This window comes from Ammospiza nelsoni, chromosome Z (genome assembly GCF_027579445.1).
Source record: "Ammospiza nelsoni isolate bAmmNel1 chromosome Z, bAmmNel1.pri, whole genome shotgun sequence".
Classification (NCBI taxonomy): Eukaryota; Metazoa; Chordata; class Aves; order Passeriformes; family Passerellidae; genus Ammospiza; species Ammospiza nelsoni.
The window spans coordinates 77,602,193-77,620,310 of record NC_080669.1 but is presented as its reverse complement, the minus strand read 5'-3'; the positions used below and the strand labels follow the sequence as shown (position 1 = coordinate 77,620,310).

Here is an 18,118-nt window from a genome sequence, read left to right as displayed (position 1 = left end):
GCAAGGGAACAATTTAACTCAGACCACCAGTAAAGAAACCACATTTTTAAAAAGCAGGATAGCTGATTGGTTGTTTATTAGGAAAGAAGTCCTTCTTACAAACATACCCTAGCCTTAGCAGGCCCTGAGATCCTGATCCAAAGCCTCTGGAGGTCAGTGGAAAGATTCATGTTGTTCTGGAGCAGGTTTTGTGCTATTTGATGTAAATGATAACTAAAAAAGGCTAGAGGGAACAATGGTAGCCCTAAGCAGTGAGCCTTTAAATGTTTACAAGTAATTAAAAGCTAGACAGCCTTTATTTTTTGAATAACAGCAACAAACCCCATTACGGCTAAATGAGCCAAGACAAAACTAATGCTAAATTCCCAAGGTGACCTGGAGGCGCACAGGAATCTGAAATCAGAGAGGATGTGGTTATTTTGCTTGTGTTGAGGACCATATTGTCATTGGACAAGGAGAATAAAGTTGTAGGGATGATAAAGGAGCTGGAGTCCAGGTAAAAAACCCACGGTGCTTCCCAGCTGCATCACACAGCTGCAGGAACAAACTCTTGGACATGAAGAAGGTAAACACAGCTTGCTTTTTGTCCTCCCAGCACTGCCGCTGGGACTTAACTGGAGATTTGCTCTGCTTCCTCAGGGAGCACAAGGGAAGGAGTAGAGGCCCTGCACTTCTTTGGGGATAAACTCTTTCTCCTGCAGTTTTTGGTCCAGGACTGCTCCTGTCAGTGCCAGCACAAGGCAGGAGACACAGGAGCATCTTTCCCACATCTCTTGTCTACCCTAGTTAAGCCTTATTTACCACAGCCCAGCACCGCCTAGGACTGTAATCTTTAGACACAGCAGGAACTTTGGGTTTTTTTTAAAGTGATTTAATATTTTTTTAGGAAGGAGCTCTAGATACATATGTCTTGCTTGAGGGATTTATTTCCCAATACAAGGTCAAAATCACTCACACAGAACCATATTCATCACACCCAGTGGAGAGACTGGACAGCAACTCACATCCCACTGCCTGGTTTGGCCACTCTCCCCTGCAGTGCCTGCACCTGACCTCTTCACTGCTTCCAAAGAGAAGGAAATGCACATCTGGCAGCTGTAAGCAAGCACATCTTGCTACCTTCCCAAAAGAGCATACAAGCCTTGCAGGTGCCTCAAAGCTGAACAGCTTCTGCCCCAGCTGGGCACCTGCATTTTGGAGGTGCTGCATTCAAGGAGTGCATCAGAGACTACAGCACAGAGGGCTTAGCCACAGCTTTGCATTTGCAAATGGACATAGCTAAAAAGCATAAGATTATAGACATTAAAAAAATTTTTTTAAAAATGTGGTAGTGCTAGTAGAATGTAACTTTCTGTCCTGACACTATAGGTGTTCCTTCTTTAAATCCCAACACTGGGACTGGGAAGGTTCACTTGCATAACAGCGTTCCTAGAATAATTTACATATTTAAATTCCTTCACAGAGTATTTTGTGGGAGGTCATCTTGTTACAACACTTGTGTACAACTATTGCAGTCTTGGCATTTAATAAGCCTGGTCTTTTGAAAAATTAGAAATATTCAGAACAGAGGGTAACAACAAACTGCAATAAAGTCATCTGAACACAGAGACAGTGCCAATTGCCCAATCACACCCACTCTTAGGTTTTATGAAATACAAAACCTAGTATCTCCAAGCACTGGGAACAAGGATTTTTGGGAGAACTTCTCTACATTTCTCTTGTGTTTGTTTTTCACATGCAATGACCATCTGTGCAAAAGTCAACTTCTGATGCACAATCATTTCCCACTACATGGGAAACACATCCACAAGCAGAAAATTGTTTTAAAACAAATGTCAGGAAATGTCACATTCTAACTATACTACATCAGAAGCCAGACATTTTTCATCCCTCAGAAAAGCTTCAAGAAGACTGGAACAGCTGTGATGCAAAGGAGGGTGGTAATGAGACTCCCACATTGGCTTTGATCTTGATCTACAACTTCATGTTTTAGATAAATCTGAGTGATTTACCTCTTACGTGGTAAAATTTGGCATTCTTTAGCTAATCTTGATGTATGTAGCAGAATCTACATACTTCCGTACATATCTAGATCCCTGAATTTGTACAGTTACATACCTTCACTATACAGTGTGTCACACAGCGCTCTTTACTGTGAAATAATCTCAGGGGTAGTAGATGAGCAACAGAAACCTTATGCAGAAGAACTCCCAGTTAACAGATTCATTTAAAAAAAACATCCTTTTTTAAATTGAGTTGTTTCTGTTGGTCAGTCTTTGCAGTTTTAAGAAAGAAAATCCCACACTTTGCCTTTTTTCTTAACTTCCACTTGATTTTTAACTTGAAATGAATTTGTTATTGTAGCGGATTAGTTAAAGCAGTCTGAACAGAGGAAATTATTTTCTCTACATCTGCAGAAGAACATGCTCCTTTCAAGAGCTACATTACACTTCAACAAAACCTGTCCTAGCTTCAGCCACCTGATGTTTGATCTCAGCAAACACATAGCTCCAATAATACTTTGAATTTAGGTGAGACAGCTGTACCAGCTGAGAGCAGGTATAGTCCCTGCCATGCACTGGTGTAACATGCAGTTACAATTATATTTTGACATACAGGTATATTAGGTATATTACAAAAAGAAAATACATTTAATTTACATTTTAAATAATGTTTTGTTTTGACAAAAATTATTCCTTTTATTTATGATTCTAAACAGCCACTTTTATTCACTCTGCTATAGAAAATTCGGACTGCCTGTGTCCCATCCAGTGCTTTCCCTTTAACACAGCACGGCTGAATATTTTTGCAGACAGAGTCTGTGATCAAAAGATAAATAAATTAGATGTGTAGATGTCCCAGCACAGAGGTGATTTCTGGAGGCCCAAACCTTGCAGCTCCCCAGAATGGTGGCTGTTGCTAATTACTCCTTCCAGCCCCCTGCTCAGCCCACAGGTCACCAGGCTGCCAGGAATGCCCCTGCCCTGAGAGCTGGCAGTCTCAAGGCTGGGCATGGTGAAAGTCACCCAGACCTGAGCTGCAGAATGGGGTACCCACACCATAACCAATGTCTCTGCCTGGTGCTACTTCCCCAAAAGTAATCCCTGTAGCATATTTGGCATCTTGTTACCCACCCAGTAGCAACTATAGCCACCAGGTCTGTTTTATTTCCTGCAGCACCATAGGCCAAGTGGAAGATAACTGCAACAACAGGGAGAGACAGTGGTGTTTTCTCGGACTCAGTGCTGCGTGTTTTGAGGCTAACAAATCTAAAAATACTACCACGCTTACAAAACACTTTGCAACACACTTGGGCAAGAAAAACATTACCATATGATGAGCTGTTGAAGAGTTCAATATTGAAGAAAGCATAGTCCCCATTGGTCATTCCTTGCCGATGAGCAGCCAACATGATGTTCCTGATAGTGTCACCGCTGGCACACATGATTACAACTGAGAAAAAAATGAGAAATATAGATAAGAAGCAGCTCAAGAACTTCAGAGAACAGCATGTGAAGCAAGAATGCTGCCAGAGACACTGATCCCAGCTGTCCTCACAGTTTTGCAACAAACATGAAAACACAGATTGCAAACAAAGCTGATTTCCTAAAGAGCTGACAAGACAGGTAGTGAACACAGAAAGGCTTCCTCTTCCCTTGTCTCCTCTGAAGATAATTAAATAGATCCTCTGTGTAATCTGGGCTTTTACCCCTGCAGAATGTTGTGAGTTCTGGCTCCAAATTCCTTTACCTACATGTATTTGTAGACTAGACCACAATCACAAGCTTCTGTTGTTATTTCTAAGCAGACATAAGATGAAGATGGAAATACCATGACTTTCTATTTCCATTCCATTGAAAAGTTTGATGTAGACTGAACTTGCCTACACCTCAGCTACCTAATATTTAGGTACCTGACCTAGGTTTTGCTGCCTCTCTGCACTTCAGGGAGAGCAGCACCTGGGCAGCAGGGACAGTGGTACGAGTCTTTCCAGAACACGATTTCCTCTCCAGAGACCATGCAATAATCCTAGGCAACCACCTCTGATGAGATGGCTAAAGTAATAAATAGAAAAACCAAGCACCATTTTATAAGCATGAAGATTAAAGGTGGGTACAAACACCACAGAGCCCCATTTATCATGGGCGAATAGCTAAGCAGAGGCTCTGCTGCTACAATGAGATCCACAAGCCCACAGGTGTGCCCCTGTGAGGGAACCGTGACCCTCACTGTGATGATTGTGGTTGCCAGGTCTCTTCACACACTTGCTGGGCAGGGGGACTACTGCCCTTGCTATTCCTTCCTCCTGCAAAAGCAAAGGAGAATCCCAACAGGTGAGGTCTTCAACATCAGGGAGAAAACTCCCACACGGAACAAGTTACACTACAAGCTTTTCCAAGGTTTACAAGACTACAGGTATGAAGATCCTGGTATCAGAGGGAGGAGCAAAGTGTTTTGTCAGAGTATGCTTCAGGAGTGTATCCTAAAGCAGAGACATAAGAGATCCTGTCAGAAGGGTGATTCAAAACCAACCGCACGCACGTTTCCAAGAATGCCGTCACATATGGCAGGACTCAAAAGCTGCAATAATGTACGCAAATACTTTCAACCCAACAATAAAAATGAATCAAAACCACATTGGGCTCTTCTGGGTGGAAGTGTTTTCTATTATAAGAAATGAAAATGCCAAACAGGCCAAATCTTTTCGCACACAATGAATCTTCTCCCATCGCCTTTCTGGTTGGACGCCACCACAGGCATAAACCTCCAGATGTGCTGCTGGGGTGAGTCATATTCAGTAAAACCCCACACTTCAGGAGAATTATACCATGCATAGCTCTGTCCTACTGATGATGGCAGAGTAATATAATAATTTCCAGAGCAACAGAGCAAGACATATTTCATGATCATTGTGAAGTATATTAGCATGAAGGAAAACGAACAAGAAAAAAAAATTCTTGCAATAAAATTTGGACCAAATATTTTCCAGATGCACATCAGGAATGAATTTGTCTCACTGTTCTTAATTTCAGTATAGGTGAGAGATTTCCTTTTGAAATGTTTCCTTGCTGCCCTCCCAATTCTTCCTTGACTCTGCCTTTGTAATTCACCTCTATCATAAAACTGTAATCTGTAGATGGAATCAAAGGGATTCCCACAACACCAATAAAAGATGTTGAGCAAAAGGAATAAAAGAAAGAGAGTGTGTGGTGAAGTACTTTAACATACATTAAATCGTATTTTGTAAGCCTCTAAAGGAATGTAAGGGAAGTAATATTAACTGTTTGGAAGGGGTTTCTAACCCAGCAGGAAAGCAAAGATTACATATTTCAAGATTCTGAAGCAAATAAGCTATGGGTATGTTTCTCACAATCTTCCAAAAATGTAAAATATGTGTTTAATCTGCACCTGTACCTTACCATTGTGTACGTACAAACATGTATGTGCAAACCCATACAAAATATTCTCCCTCCACGATAATACATACAGACCACAGTGATTCTAATACTAAAATGCTGAATTTATTGACTAGGATTATTGACTCATCCTGAAAATACTTTAGAGTTTCATTCCAGTTTAAAGGAATAAGTGTTCCCTTTGCTACACACATCCCTTGGACTACGTGCTTATAGATTAAGCACAAGCCTGCATTTGTGAACCTTTCAGTATAACTGAGCCTACAACATGAACTCTGCAGCAGCCTCTTGAGCCTGCAAGGAAGCCTGAACTACTAATCAAACAAATTGTAGACAAGCACTTAACTTATAATATTTTCATCATTATGTTTTGTGGCTCCAAGACTTCAGTCATTGCACATGGCTGTAGGGACTGAACACGCAGTCCCTGGTACGTGGGGTGAGTGGCTGAGTGTGTGTCTTCCTCCCAGGCATCTGAGAGGCCAGTGCAAACCCCCAGACAGCAACAGCCTCACCCCCAGGGCCAGCCTCTGTCCTGCTGCCCACAGGACAGCTGTGGGGCAGCTTCTGTCCCAGCTCTGGGAGAGTTTTGAGCCTGTATCTGCTCAAAAGCCCCCTTCCAGTCAGGGAGTTCAGTGAAGGCTGACCAATCAGGTGGGACCCCAAACAGCAGCAGCCTTTGAAAGCTAGAGAAGGTGAGGACTTAGAGCCAAGGACAGTGCCACAGCAGGTGTGAGTGACACAGGAGCCACTAAAAACTGGAAACCAACCAAGCAAAAATACTTCTAGAAAGTGCTCTGGACAGTGTGCTGCTGCCCACAAGTCCTGCTGTCCTGCTGGGGGGATCTCCAGTGAGTACCCAGAATAAATAAAGACTTTCACTGATCTTCAGACCTCATCTGGTGCACCCTCCACATGGCGTAGAACTCTTAAAATATTGTGGCAACCTGAAAGATGCCATGAGCAGCAGGGTTAAAGGAATCTGCCAGGTGAGTCCTGCAGCCAGTCTTCAGGATCAGAAAGGCACAAGTGGAAGCTGGAGGGCCCCACCTGAGTGGCAGGAGTCAGAGAACAAATAAAGAGGTGAGATGGAAGGAGGGACCCCACAGGGCACAATGGGCAGAAAGAAGAGGGCTGCTTCTGTTCAGTCATTTGCAAGTGGCAAGAATTGTGAAAGATCAAATGTCTCAGCTCAGCACAGCATTTCAGACCAGGCTGAAAGCAAGCTCTCTTCCCTGACTGTCAGCATGGTGTGAACAGTGGGGCTGGGGTGAACACTTGTCTTTTTCTGCTGTAAGCATGCTGTAATGCTCTCAGCATCAGGAAAGCCACACACACACACTTGACAAGCATCTTTCCCCACACTGTGGTTTCCTCCAGCACTGACACATTTATTTCTCTCCATTCATTATATTTTCCGAAATGATACTCAAAAGGAAAGCTCTATTTAAAGCACCTGCTTCAGTGAACAGGGAATTAAAAGCCCTATACTGGTGGAGCTCAGTTATCTCACACACTCCTGCACGTTAATGATTTGACAGCAGCACAACATCAGCAGTGCAAGGCTGCTCCATCCACAGCCTACAGCACCGTAATACCAGTTCTGCCTGCCACACACAGCATGATCTTCATCTGTCCAATTCAGATGCTATTTTAACACTCTACAGCAAGATATGTAAGAGTTGTACAAAGGGCTTTGTACATCCACGGCTTTCTTGGAAAATACCTAAAGACTTTAACTTCACCCTCCAGTTCACTCCTGGAATACATATTTTATTTTTGCATGACTTACTGGGGAAGCCTGTGGCTGGTAAAACCCTCTAACAGGAAAAGTGTTTCTGATAAGCCCATATATCCACCCATTGCTAGGTAATATCTCACTTTAAAGCACATCTAACCACAAAACTGCACGTTTCAAAGCACTTTGCTTTGCTGCTCCCATGATGCAAAGTCAGTTCATCCAGCCCAGACATGACTGTCCCAGATGTTTTACAAGACATTTATCTCCACGGTCTCTTGCTAACTGTTGGTGACAATATCACAGCACACACTCAGGTGCTTCGCATGCACACATCCCCTGAAATTGCCATTTCCCCTAAATGCATCTATTATTTATGAAGTACTTGACGGGGCTCCCAATGGCAGAAGTCGTGAAAAGGTCTCCCTCTGCCAGGCACAGCGGGGTGAGAGGAAAACATCTTTGTTTAGCCCCTGAACTTACACAGTGTCACTGCAAGAAATCTCAGAGAGCAAGCAACAGATTTGCTGCCCTGCAGACGTGGATAGTGTTGGGTAAACCAGACCGCCAGCAGAAAGCTGATTTCTCACCGTGCCACAAAGCCCTCCTAAGGTGGTCCCCTAGGGCAAACCGCGCTTTACGCCGCCGGGAGGCAAAACTCTACCTCTGAGGGCAGAGTTTTCACTCCGGGCTGCTGTTTCCGTCCGTCGCAGGATGCCTGGCCCCGGGCTGCCGTCGCAGCACCGCAGCGGTTTCCCCACGGGCGGGTCGAGCCGTGACTCTTCCCCTCCCGCAGGTCCTTCCCTCCGCGGCATTCCCACCGCCCCAGCCGCCACCGAACGCCGGGAGGAGCCCTGCGGGGCGCTCCGCCGCCACTCACCCCTCTCGCCCGTCTGGAGGGCGCGCACCACGTCGTCGATGTCGAGGTGCCGGCTGGTCTCGTCGAAGCTGTGCACGGCCATGTGGAAAGCCTCCTCCTGGAAGACCACATGGACGCCCTCCATGGCGAAGTAGCAGCTGCGCTCGGGGTTGCTGTCGCTGTAGAGCAGCGTGGCCCGGTTCCACTGGTGGTGGCGGAAAAGGGCCAGCAGCATCTCTCCCATCTTGGCGTAGGCGGGCGCGACGCGGGTGAGGTGCGAGTACTCGCCGCCCTTGGCGCCGAAGCCGGCGGCCAGCGCGCCCGCCGACAGCATCGGCACGTCCCAGTGCGCGGCCAGCCGCGCCACCGGCGCCGCCGCGTACTCGCACACCGGCCCCAGCAGCAGGTCGGGGCGGCGGCGCTGCAGGGCCACCATGTCCACCAGGCTGAACAGGGCGCGGTTGCCGCACGCCGAGTCCTCGTAGGTGAGCTGGAAGGCGTAGCCGGGCGGCAGCCCCGCGCCGCTCTCCCGCAGGCTCCGCACCGCGTACTCGATGGCCGGCCGCACCCGCCCCAGCGAGAAGAGGTAGGCGTCGTCCCGCGGCAGCAGCACCAGCACCCGGATCAGCTTCTCCTCCTCCTTCTCGCCCCAGGAGCCGCCGCCCAGCGCCGCCCGCGCCGCCAGCACGCAGCAGAGGCTGCCGAGCAGCCAGGGCGGCATCGCGCCCGCCCCCCCGCAGACGCCCGAGCTCCGGCAAACTTTTCGCCCCCCCTTCCCCGCCCGCCTCGAAATTGTTCGGTCGTGCTTTATTTCTCAGGTGTTTGGCGGATTCACAACCTGCCCCTCCCCACCCCGCTGGCGGGTCACGGACGGAGCATCTCGGCTCTGCTTTTCTCGTTCTCTTATAGACGGACGACTATTACTATGACCACGATCCCCCCGCGGGGCTGCCGGGCTCCCCGCTTAAGTAGCGCGGGAGCAGCAGCAGCGTCTCTCTCCGCACGGCGGGCGCGGCGCGGCCGGCTTTGTGCGCAGGGAGGAGCCGGCCCGGGCGCTGCCTCCCTGCGCCCCTCCCTGCGGCCCCCCCGCCCCGCACACCTCCGCGGCCGCGCGGGGGGTGCCCTTATCGCACGCATCCAACACTCGTGTGTGTGTTCGCCTGCCTTCCTGCCCGGCCGCTGCCCTGCCTTGCCAAGCGAGTCCCCCCGCGGGGGAGTAAAGGAGCCCATTGCGCTTCCATTTTTTTCTTAAATATTTTTTGGGGGTTGTTACAGACCGCTTAAGGCGTCCTTGGCTGCTTGAGGAAGGCTTTTGAGGCACCCCGAGGGCTCAGGGGTTCGGTGCTCGGCAGGGCTGGGGGATCTGGGGAAGGAGGGGTTGCAGCATCAGCACCAGGGGATGCTCGGCAGGGCACAAGCGGGGCTGCCCTGCTCCCATCTCCTCGCCCGGAAAGGTGCCCGTGCCCAGCATAAGCCTACGGGGCAGTTGACAGTGGATCTGTGGCCCCTGCCTGTGCCCCTTTGGGATCTTTCTGAGCCCCCCGCGCCTAGAAGGTCTGGATGCCGAGTTTTGCCATTTCCCACTGTGTGGAGAGACACAGTTTCATGCCCCGAGCAACAGAGGTTAACATTAGTGAAGGAGACGTCTGAGATTATTTTCCTGGGAAAAAGAGAACTTTTGGAATTACAACACTGCCTACTCCTAGGAGCATCCCCGTTGAGTTCTACTTACTGGCTTAAAGCTGCTATGTTTCAGTTTTTGTTAGCCTTTTCTGAAATAAAGTGATGTGAAATGTGCAAGATGTTTTGTGAAAGAGGCTTTGGAGCACCTGATGCTTTTTGACTGCAACAGCCTAAAGGATGGTGTGCTCTGTGGAGCTCTGTGTGCCCTGTACCAGCATGCATCCTGAAAGCCAGAGCAGGGCCATATATTTTGGTGTTTTACGGTTGCTAGAGAGTGCCAGGTTTGTGTTTGAAAGGGGAGAGAACTGCTCCTGGCTTTACAGAAGGGGTTTGTTTAGTTCAGCGCAGAGGTCGTTGTCAGGGCAGTATGTGTAAACTTAACTTTTGTTGCTGCCTTCGCTGTGCAGGCTGTGAATGGGAAACCTGCACTCCTGTGGCGACCATCTGCTCACCTTTAAGATGCCACAATTAAATAAAGCCAGCTCAAAACGCTTGTGCAATTACAACGGAGAAGTGGAATGAAAACAGCAGATAACACGATGTAGAGAAATAATCATCAACATTTATCTAACAAGGCTCGGTAAAATAAAGAAGCTCAGAAATTCAAAGATGGGTAGTGTCTCTGAGAAATGTGCCTCTCGTAGTTTTATTTGATTACTGAATCAAACTTCAGAGTGTTCTTGAAGATTACATAAACATCCACCCTGGAGAAGCTGGTTTTGTGTGTTCCTGTGCTGTAAGTTATGTCAGGCATTTTTTGTTGTAAATGACTCCATATAACATAGAGGAGATTAAGCAGAATGTTACAATATACAACACACCAGCCATCTTTACCACAAAGCTTGCAAAAACATTTTCTTAAGACACATTTTGAAATGCTGACCTTTGTAGTCATTGCTTTATGGTGACCCAACAGATGTGTTTACAGCACCGAAATCTGGTCGGAACTCTCTTGATTTCCTTCTTCCCTCAGCAGAATATCTTTTACATTTTACATGAAAAAGACATTTTACATGTGAGCTCCATACTCTCCTAGCTGTCATATTTGAGCATAAGCTGTGTAAACACAACAGAAGAGATAGTAACCCCATAAATCACAGGGCTGCTGCCCCTTTACACGGGCTGCTCCTTGTGAGGTAGAGTATTGCTGGGAATGAATCAGTGTGGGAGAAGCAGGGCCAGCATGAGGCAAATCAAGAAACAAAAGGCATCTAGCCAGTACTGTGTAGCAGTAGTAGCGTCAGAGTCCAATTTCAGTATTTTAATAAAAACATTTGGCCCACACTATGTGGCTCTTGCTTACCTGAGCAATTGCATTCAGCGTTATGGGAGTCAGTGTCTCTGTGGGCCTAGAATGCTATAAACATTTTTGTTCCTCTTTGCTCTAAGTGTTTTTGTAAAAAAGAATCCCAGCCTGTGATGGACTTTTACTTTTCTGAGCCAAGAAGTTATGCATGAGAATTTACTTGTTAATCCCAATTCAAAATGTCACTTACTACACCATCATCAGTTCACTTACAGTATTTTCCATGGCTATAAATTCAACTTTTCTCCACAGACATTTTTTTTTCTGCTACATAAATGCTTTTTAATAGGAACAAATCCTGCAGTTGCAGATTTGTAGCAGGCAGAGTGCCCACAGACTGCAGTGAGAAGAGAGATTTCAGAATAGCCCATTAAGGACTAAAGTAATTTCGGACACAGGCTATTTTTTCCCCAGAAATAACTCAAACACAAGTCAAGAATCACTTGACTCGCTCCAGCTAGCATTAGCAGCAGTCTGAGCTGCCTGATGCCAATTCAGAATTTTTTTCACAGATGGGTTCGCTGAAAACACAGTCCCACCTACAGGCTGAAAAGATGAAATGCTTTAGCATCGCCTATACTGCAAATATACCCAGGCACTGAGACTTGCAAACTCCTTCCCTGTTTTGCAAGGTCTATTATCTTCTTATTTTAAGGAGTCTATACTCTCTTGGAATGCACCTAAAGGATTTCTAAATGCATCATGATGTATCTTGTGTCTCTTTTTGTTTTTTGTGACCTTACCTTCATATATGTCTGTTATGTAAAAATCAACATGGTAATGTGAATTTATTTTTGCCTTGTGACACCAGCTTCTGTGGAGCTATAAGAACCACAAGGTCACAAAAATGCACATAAAACATAGATGTACATACGTACATATATATATATATATATATATATACACATGCATAGTAATAACACTTTGTTACTGTTGCCATCTGAACATATTCCACTTCACAGCAGAAAGAAAAGGCAGGCAGGTAGATGTCATTTTTATTTTAAGAATGAGATGCTAGGATGCAAAAGACTGGCTCCCACTCTGTTCTTTTCCAGAAATAATAAAGGTTAAACTCCTTGTTGTGAATGTTTAAGGAGGAACAATACTTCTTTTCTGCTGCCTGCCACTCCAGACAACATGCAACATCGGCAAAATGCAATGTGCAACATGGGCAAAATGCAACATGCAACATGGGCAAAGTGCAGCTTTATACACAGCAAAGACTAATTGCCTTATTCATTAGTGTTTTATAGAACACTTGTGTTTCCACTGAAGCCTATGAAAGAACATAATGGTGAGAAGTTGACATCACAACCCTCCAGATAACTTTAATTTCTAAGAAAGATGTTCTTGCAATTATTTTTACTTTTAAAAAGTATACCTACGTTACCTATTTTGCAAGTACTTGTAGTCAGGATAGTAATATTAAAAATGCAACTGTTGCATTCTTTTTAACAGTGTAACCTTATGCACTACCTTAAGTCATACTGCCTCTCTGCTAAAGGCACTTTCCTCTTCTGACTGGACTATGTTAGAACATATTCACTTTGTTCAGGCAACCAGTTTCTGTATTTAGAGGCAATATCTGGATATAGATAATGTCTGGGTACAGAACAGACTTTTTTTGCCAACTAAACTAAATTAGAAGGATCTAACTAAACTAAATTGGCTTGGATCCAGGTTGTTCCTGTGATTTTCACTTTTGTTTTCATTTCCATATGTCTTAGATAGGTCAGCGCTGGATGGTCACTGGAGTGCACAGGATGGTGGCCACCTTGCTCCTCATGTGCATCTGCCTCCATCAAACAGCTGTATCATAGTGTGAGATAAAGATACAGCTGTATCATAGTGTGAGATAAAGAGCGAGTGGTGAAATACAAATGCCAGCTGTACCTTACCAATATAATGGCATTTATGTCCAGAGGGTTTTAAAGGTTTTGGAGAGCAAAGATCTTTTCTGCTTGAGATCTAGTAGCACTACAATATGTACCCATATTGCTTGTAAAAGAATAGTTAGAAATACTATCACGGTGTCCCTCAAAAAGAGAGTTGGGATCAGACATCCCAGACCACTGACAACCAAGAAGCTGCATTGCTGTTACGTGTAATCTCAAGACAGAAACTAATTCAAAGTCTATTTCCACATGCATTCTCATATAAGAGGAACAGAAGCATCACAACAAGAAGTATCACACAAGAAATCAGACATCTATGCTTTGTCAGGATATTTAGCTCTGCAGAATGTGTCAGTTTACACAGTAATATCGCCCCAGGAACTGATTGATCTTTAGAAGTACTCTGAGGCAAAATGTGAATTATTTTTTTTAACTAAATCAACTCACTGATATGGTTTGTGGTTGTGTTGGCACAGCAGGGCAGGAGATCTGAAACAAGAGCAGCAAATGCCAGAGATGAGAGACAGAAACTTCTTAGTGGAAATTAGTGCTGAGATCTCTGTATGTCTTTTCTCTTGCATGTTAGTTAATGATTAAATTATAGGGAATGCATAGAAAAAACATTTTTAATACTATTGACAGGTCTTATTCCACTGAGCTGATACAAAAATATTTAAAATGTTTACTTAAATAAATTATATTAATAAACGATAATAAATTATATTAAATAAACTTGTGCCTTATGAGTTCTGTAATTTCCAGTTTATTAAAGCACTAATGTGGTTTAAAAAATTAATGTATGGACTTGGTGTAATACACAGTTGTCATATGTCATCACATCACAGAAATGGGAACAAATAAGATTACTGAGGGAGGAAAAAAGCTCCAGAAACAGATGAGTTGATGAAGGAAGACAAAGTGCAGAGCAGAGTGGGATGCCAACAGTCAATAAAGAGACACAACAAAGCAAATAAAAAAAGGAGACCTTACAATTAATGGCAAACTGGCCATTTCACACATCAGTTAATGTAATTTAATCATAGCAAGATGGATAAGGGCTCAAAGCAAACAGTACTTCACAGGTTCTAGTTCCTGCTAAAAGGCAGGAACTGAGCAGTGATCACTTCTGACAGAAGTGGAGCAGGAGGAAATGGAGGTGTCCTCATGTTCTGTGCAGAGAGAGAAAGGCCTTTTGGAAGTGTGGCTTCTATTTTCACACTGATAACAGAGACCTCTGGGAAGTGATTACAGAAATACAAAGAAATATTCTTTATGTGCAGTTTGTCATGTATTTCTTAAGAACCTGCTTGTTCTTTCTTTATATTTTGCTCTTTATAATAAACTTTATAATAAACTCTATATAGTTTTATATTTTGCTCTTTCTGACAGCACAAGTGTTTTTATCACACACACAGAGACAGAAAACCTGCTTGAAAATATTTAATTCATTCTCCTGTATGTACACTTGTAGACTAAGGTCAAAAGCACATAAGCATCCCTTGTGTTTGTGAAAAAAAAATATTTCCTCATGTCTTTTGCTGCCAAAGCAGACAGAAAGAGCAAACGTATGCAGTGGTGGAAATGCTACCAGGAGTTAGACATCTTTCTGAAGAAGTAAGCAATTCTTCACTTCCTTTTTCCTCTTAAATTTTCCCAACAGTTTTCACATTAAAAAAAGGACAGAAAATATTGGGGTTTAATTCTTTTTGCCTTCAACCTTAATTCTTGTACTGTTTTTCTTTTAACACCAGACAGATCTTTTTAGACAGACGTGTTTGGTCAATTTAATTTTCTCAAAGGCAGCTGGGAGCTGGTCCAACATAGGACAGAGAAGAGCAAGACCCCAAAGTAATTTGTAGCTGAAGCAGGACTATTGGGTTATTGTGTACAACTGCCACAATCAATAGGACTGACATGAGTAAAAAAAAGGCAAAAAAAAGACTTAAGGTCGTGCCCTTTCTGGCAATAGTTGATGTGAAAAATGGGGCTTTCTGGCTGGTTTCTGCTGCCAGACTTTACTGCCCTTCCAGATATGTCAGGACAAGTGTGTGTGTAATTGCTATTTACCCTCATTCTGTCAGCCTGATTTGAGTGTAAAAGGTGTTTCTGCTAAACTAGGTCACTAAAACTCGGCTAGGGAGCAGATCCATATGAAGAAATGCTAAAAGGCTGGAGGGGGTGATAATCTCTGGTGGAGGAAACAGCTCCAGGTGAGCTGCAATAATCTCTGGTGGAGGAAACAGCTCCAGGTGAGCTGCAAGAGCAAGGTTCTTATCCCAAGGCAGCTGCACCTGAGATGGCATATTAGGCTCAGGTGATACAAAAGACAAATAAAGGTAGAAATCACGTATCTTTTACTGTATTTCTTTCTCTTGTGGTTAACCCTTGGTGTCAGTATTAAACCATGTCATTGTTTAAAGGAGTGATTGAACCTGCGATGTTTGTGAAAGGAGAGCTTTATGTAGCAACATGGGCTGTGTTCAATGAATGATGCAGTGCTTTCCTTGTAAGGGAGAATCCCAAGAAGACAAAGCCAGAATCATGCCAAACCAATGGAGAGACATCAGGGAGACATGAGAGTAATGACAAGTGCAGCTAGGTGAATTTATTGAAACAAAATAATTAATGTAGGCTGCATTAATTACTGAACACTTCCATGATTAAATGAAGCTGTGCTAAACTAGAGGATATTTCAAGCTGGTTCTACCCTGATTTTACCCTGTGTTTCGTTCTTGCCCAGAAAGTCATTAGCTGTTAATGAGGGAGGAAAGAATACGTGTTAAAAATCTATGACCAATGAACTGGAGAGGTAGTTTGAAGTCAAAGAGACAATTTGCTACTGCCCAGTGCTTTTCTGTTCAGGGAATTGTACAGAAGAACAGGACACAGTACGGAATGGAGCTGCTCATCCTAAAAAGCCACCAACTGAAGGAAAGTGAGCAATACTGAGCTGTTATATCAAATAAAGTGCTCTGTGTGAGGTCTGAGCTGTAGTTCTCTCTGCCCTACAGGAATACTGTGCTTGTTTTAAGCACCATTGTTTTGAGAAAATTTAAGCACCATTGTTTTGAGAAAATCACAGACTGAGAAGGAAAGAACCATCTGGAAGCACATTTCCCGAAACAGATTAAAATAATAAATTTGCTTAGTCAAGGAAAGAAAAGACTGAAAAGATATGTTGTGGTCCTTCCATATGGAGCAGATGTTTCAAACGTAGTGATGAGCTGGTTTTCCTGTTCCATGCAATTGCCAAGACATCCCATCCTATTCTTCTAGGTGAATTGTGAATAATTTAAACTTTGTATGTCCCCTTGGAATATCTTTTTCCTCTGACCAGCAAGTAAGGATAGAGTCCCTTCTGCCCTCTATCCCTGCAGTTAAAAAACTTTGAAATCATTTTCCAGCTTAGTATTATTTTTAGTAATGTTCCAAATACTTCCAAGTGAAAAGGACACAAAGAAAAAAGCTTTTATATAACTTGTCACAAGAGGTCTGACAAAATTCACAGTTATGATGTACCTCTTTTCATCAGCTTTCATGTGTTCCTTTATTTGAAGCAATGTTACTGGATTGTGTCCATGAAACATCACTAAAAAGGGATGTTAATGAGAACATCACCAGAACATTTGAGTCATAGCTAAAAAGAGAAACCAAGAACAGACTTTTCAAATAAAATAAGTTTTTCTGGAAATGTGTGAAGTTAGGTCATTACTGCAATGAAAAATATGGTCAAAGAGAAAAAAAAATCCTAGAATGCAATATCTGACTTCCCTGTGTTGTCTGCAATTTCCTCCCAAAATGGTGAGATGGAGCCTCAGCAGAAGATAATCCAAGCATTTTTCACACCTCGGTATCTGGAGATAATTCCTAGTGCTATGGAATATGACAGATATTGCCTGTAGTAAGAAACTGAGTCTGGAAAATCAAAGGTTATGGACTGTACCCAGGAAATTACTGGAAATAGCATTTCCTGCTTCTAATGGCATTATGTACAAAATTGCTCCATGTGCCATGTCATGCCATGGCATGGAGGACTTTGCCCACAAAGAACATGGAGAAACTCCTCAATCTCGGTAATGTGAAAATCAGTGTTTCTTCTGGTAAGAGTGTTTTTGGTGTGGGATTTTTGGGTTGTTTGTTGGGGTTTTTTGGTACTAATTATTTCTTAAATTTTAGAAATTATAAAATTTATCTTCTAATTGTATAGGTACCACATAAGTATATCCATGATCTGCCATTACAGAAAAAGAAAATTTTATTCTGAGGGGAAATTCATCAGTTATATCTGTAAGAAAAAAAGGGAATTCCATTATTACAAACGTATCTGTCAAACCCCAAATTCTCAGACTTTGAATTCTGAAATGCACACTAAAATGAATAATACTATATCCTTATAATATACAATATACAATATATAAAATAAATATATAATATATAATATATAATATATAATATATAATATATAATATATAATATATAATATATAATATATAATATATAATATATAATATATAATATATAATATATAATATATAATATATAATATATAATACATAGTATATAATATATAATATATAATATATTATATATTATATATTATATATGATATATTATATATTATACATTATACATTATGTATTATATATATTTTATAATAATTTGGGGGGGTTAAGAACAAAAGTTTAATAATAAAGTAGTTTGTATTCTGAAAAATTACATGTATAACCAGAAAAGTTTTATGTAGTGCAATGACTTGGTGAAATGCTCAGTTAAAGTAAAATCTAGTTTTAATTTAGTTACAAAAACCAAGGAGGCATCCAAGATCCAGAAGTTTGGCAAAAAATATACCAATGTGATTTTTAACATGGTATTTAAGGACAGTCAAGGACACAAGATTTTAATTTTTTTTCTTAGTTTATCATCCCTCCTCCTCACTACACAAAATAGCTAACATTTTATTTTCCTTGTAAAATGACTGATGCCTCACTGCTTGATAACCTACAAACAGGAAAGGGAAGGCAGGGGCTCGGGATCCTCATCTCACAGCCCACACATAAGACAAGAGTGGAGACCAGAGTGGGAGTCACATCTGCAGACAGCACATCTTTTTCTGAGAGCAGTATCCAAAAGAAAAGTTTTAAATGAAAACAACAAGATTTTTAAGCGCAAATCCTACTGGAAAATAGAATCATAGAATAGGAGGAATCTGCTGTTATACTG

At 42.8% G+C, this 18,118-nt stretch overlaps 1 protein-coding gene across 2 annotated transcripts in view; it reads right to left on the bottom strand.

Moving 5' to 3' along the window:
- Positions 1–8,762, bottom strand: part of NPR3 (natriuretic peptide receptor 3) — a 44,761-nt gene extending 35,999 nt beyond the window's left edge. For both annotated transcript variants that reach the window (XM_059492802.1, XM_059492803.1), the window contains exons 1-2: positions 8,036–8,762; positions 3,331–3,453 (exon numbers count right to left, since the gene is read on the bottom strand). In XM_059492802.1, the coding sequence (XP_059348785.1) occupies positions 3,331–3,453; positions 8,036–8,735 (823 nt within the window). In that variant the 5' untranslated portion in view covers positions 8,736–8,762. The remainder of the gene's footprint in view (positions 1–3,330; positions 3,454–8,035) is intronic.
- Between the last annotated feature and the right edge of the window lie 9,356 nt (positions 8,763–18,118).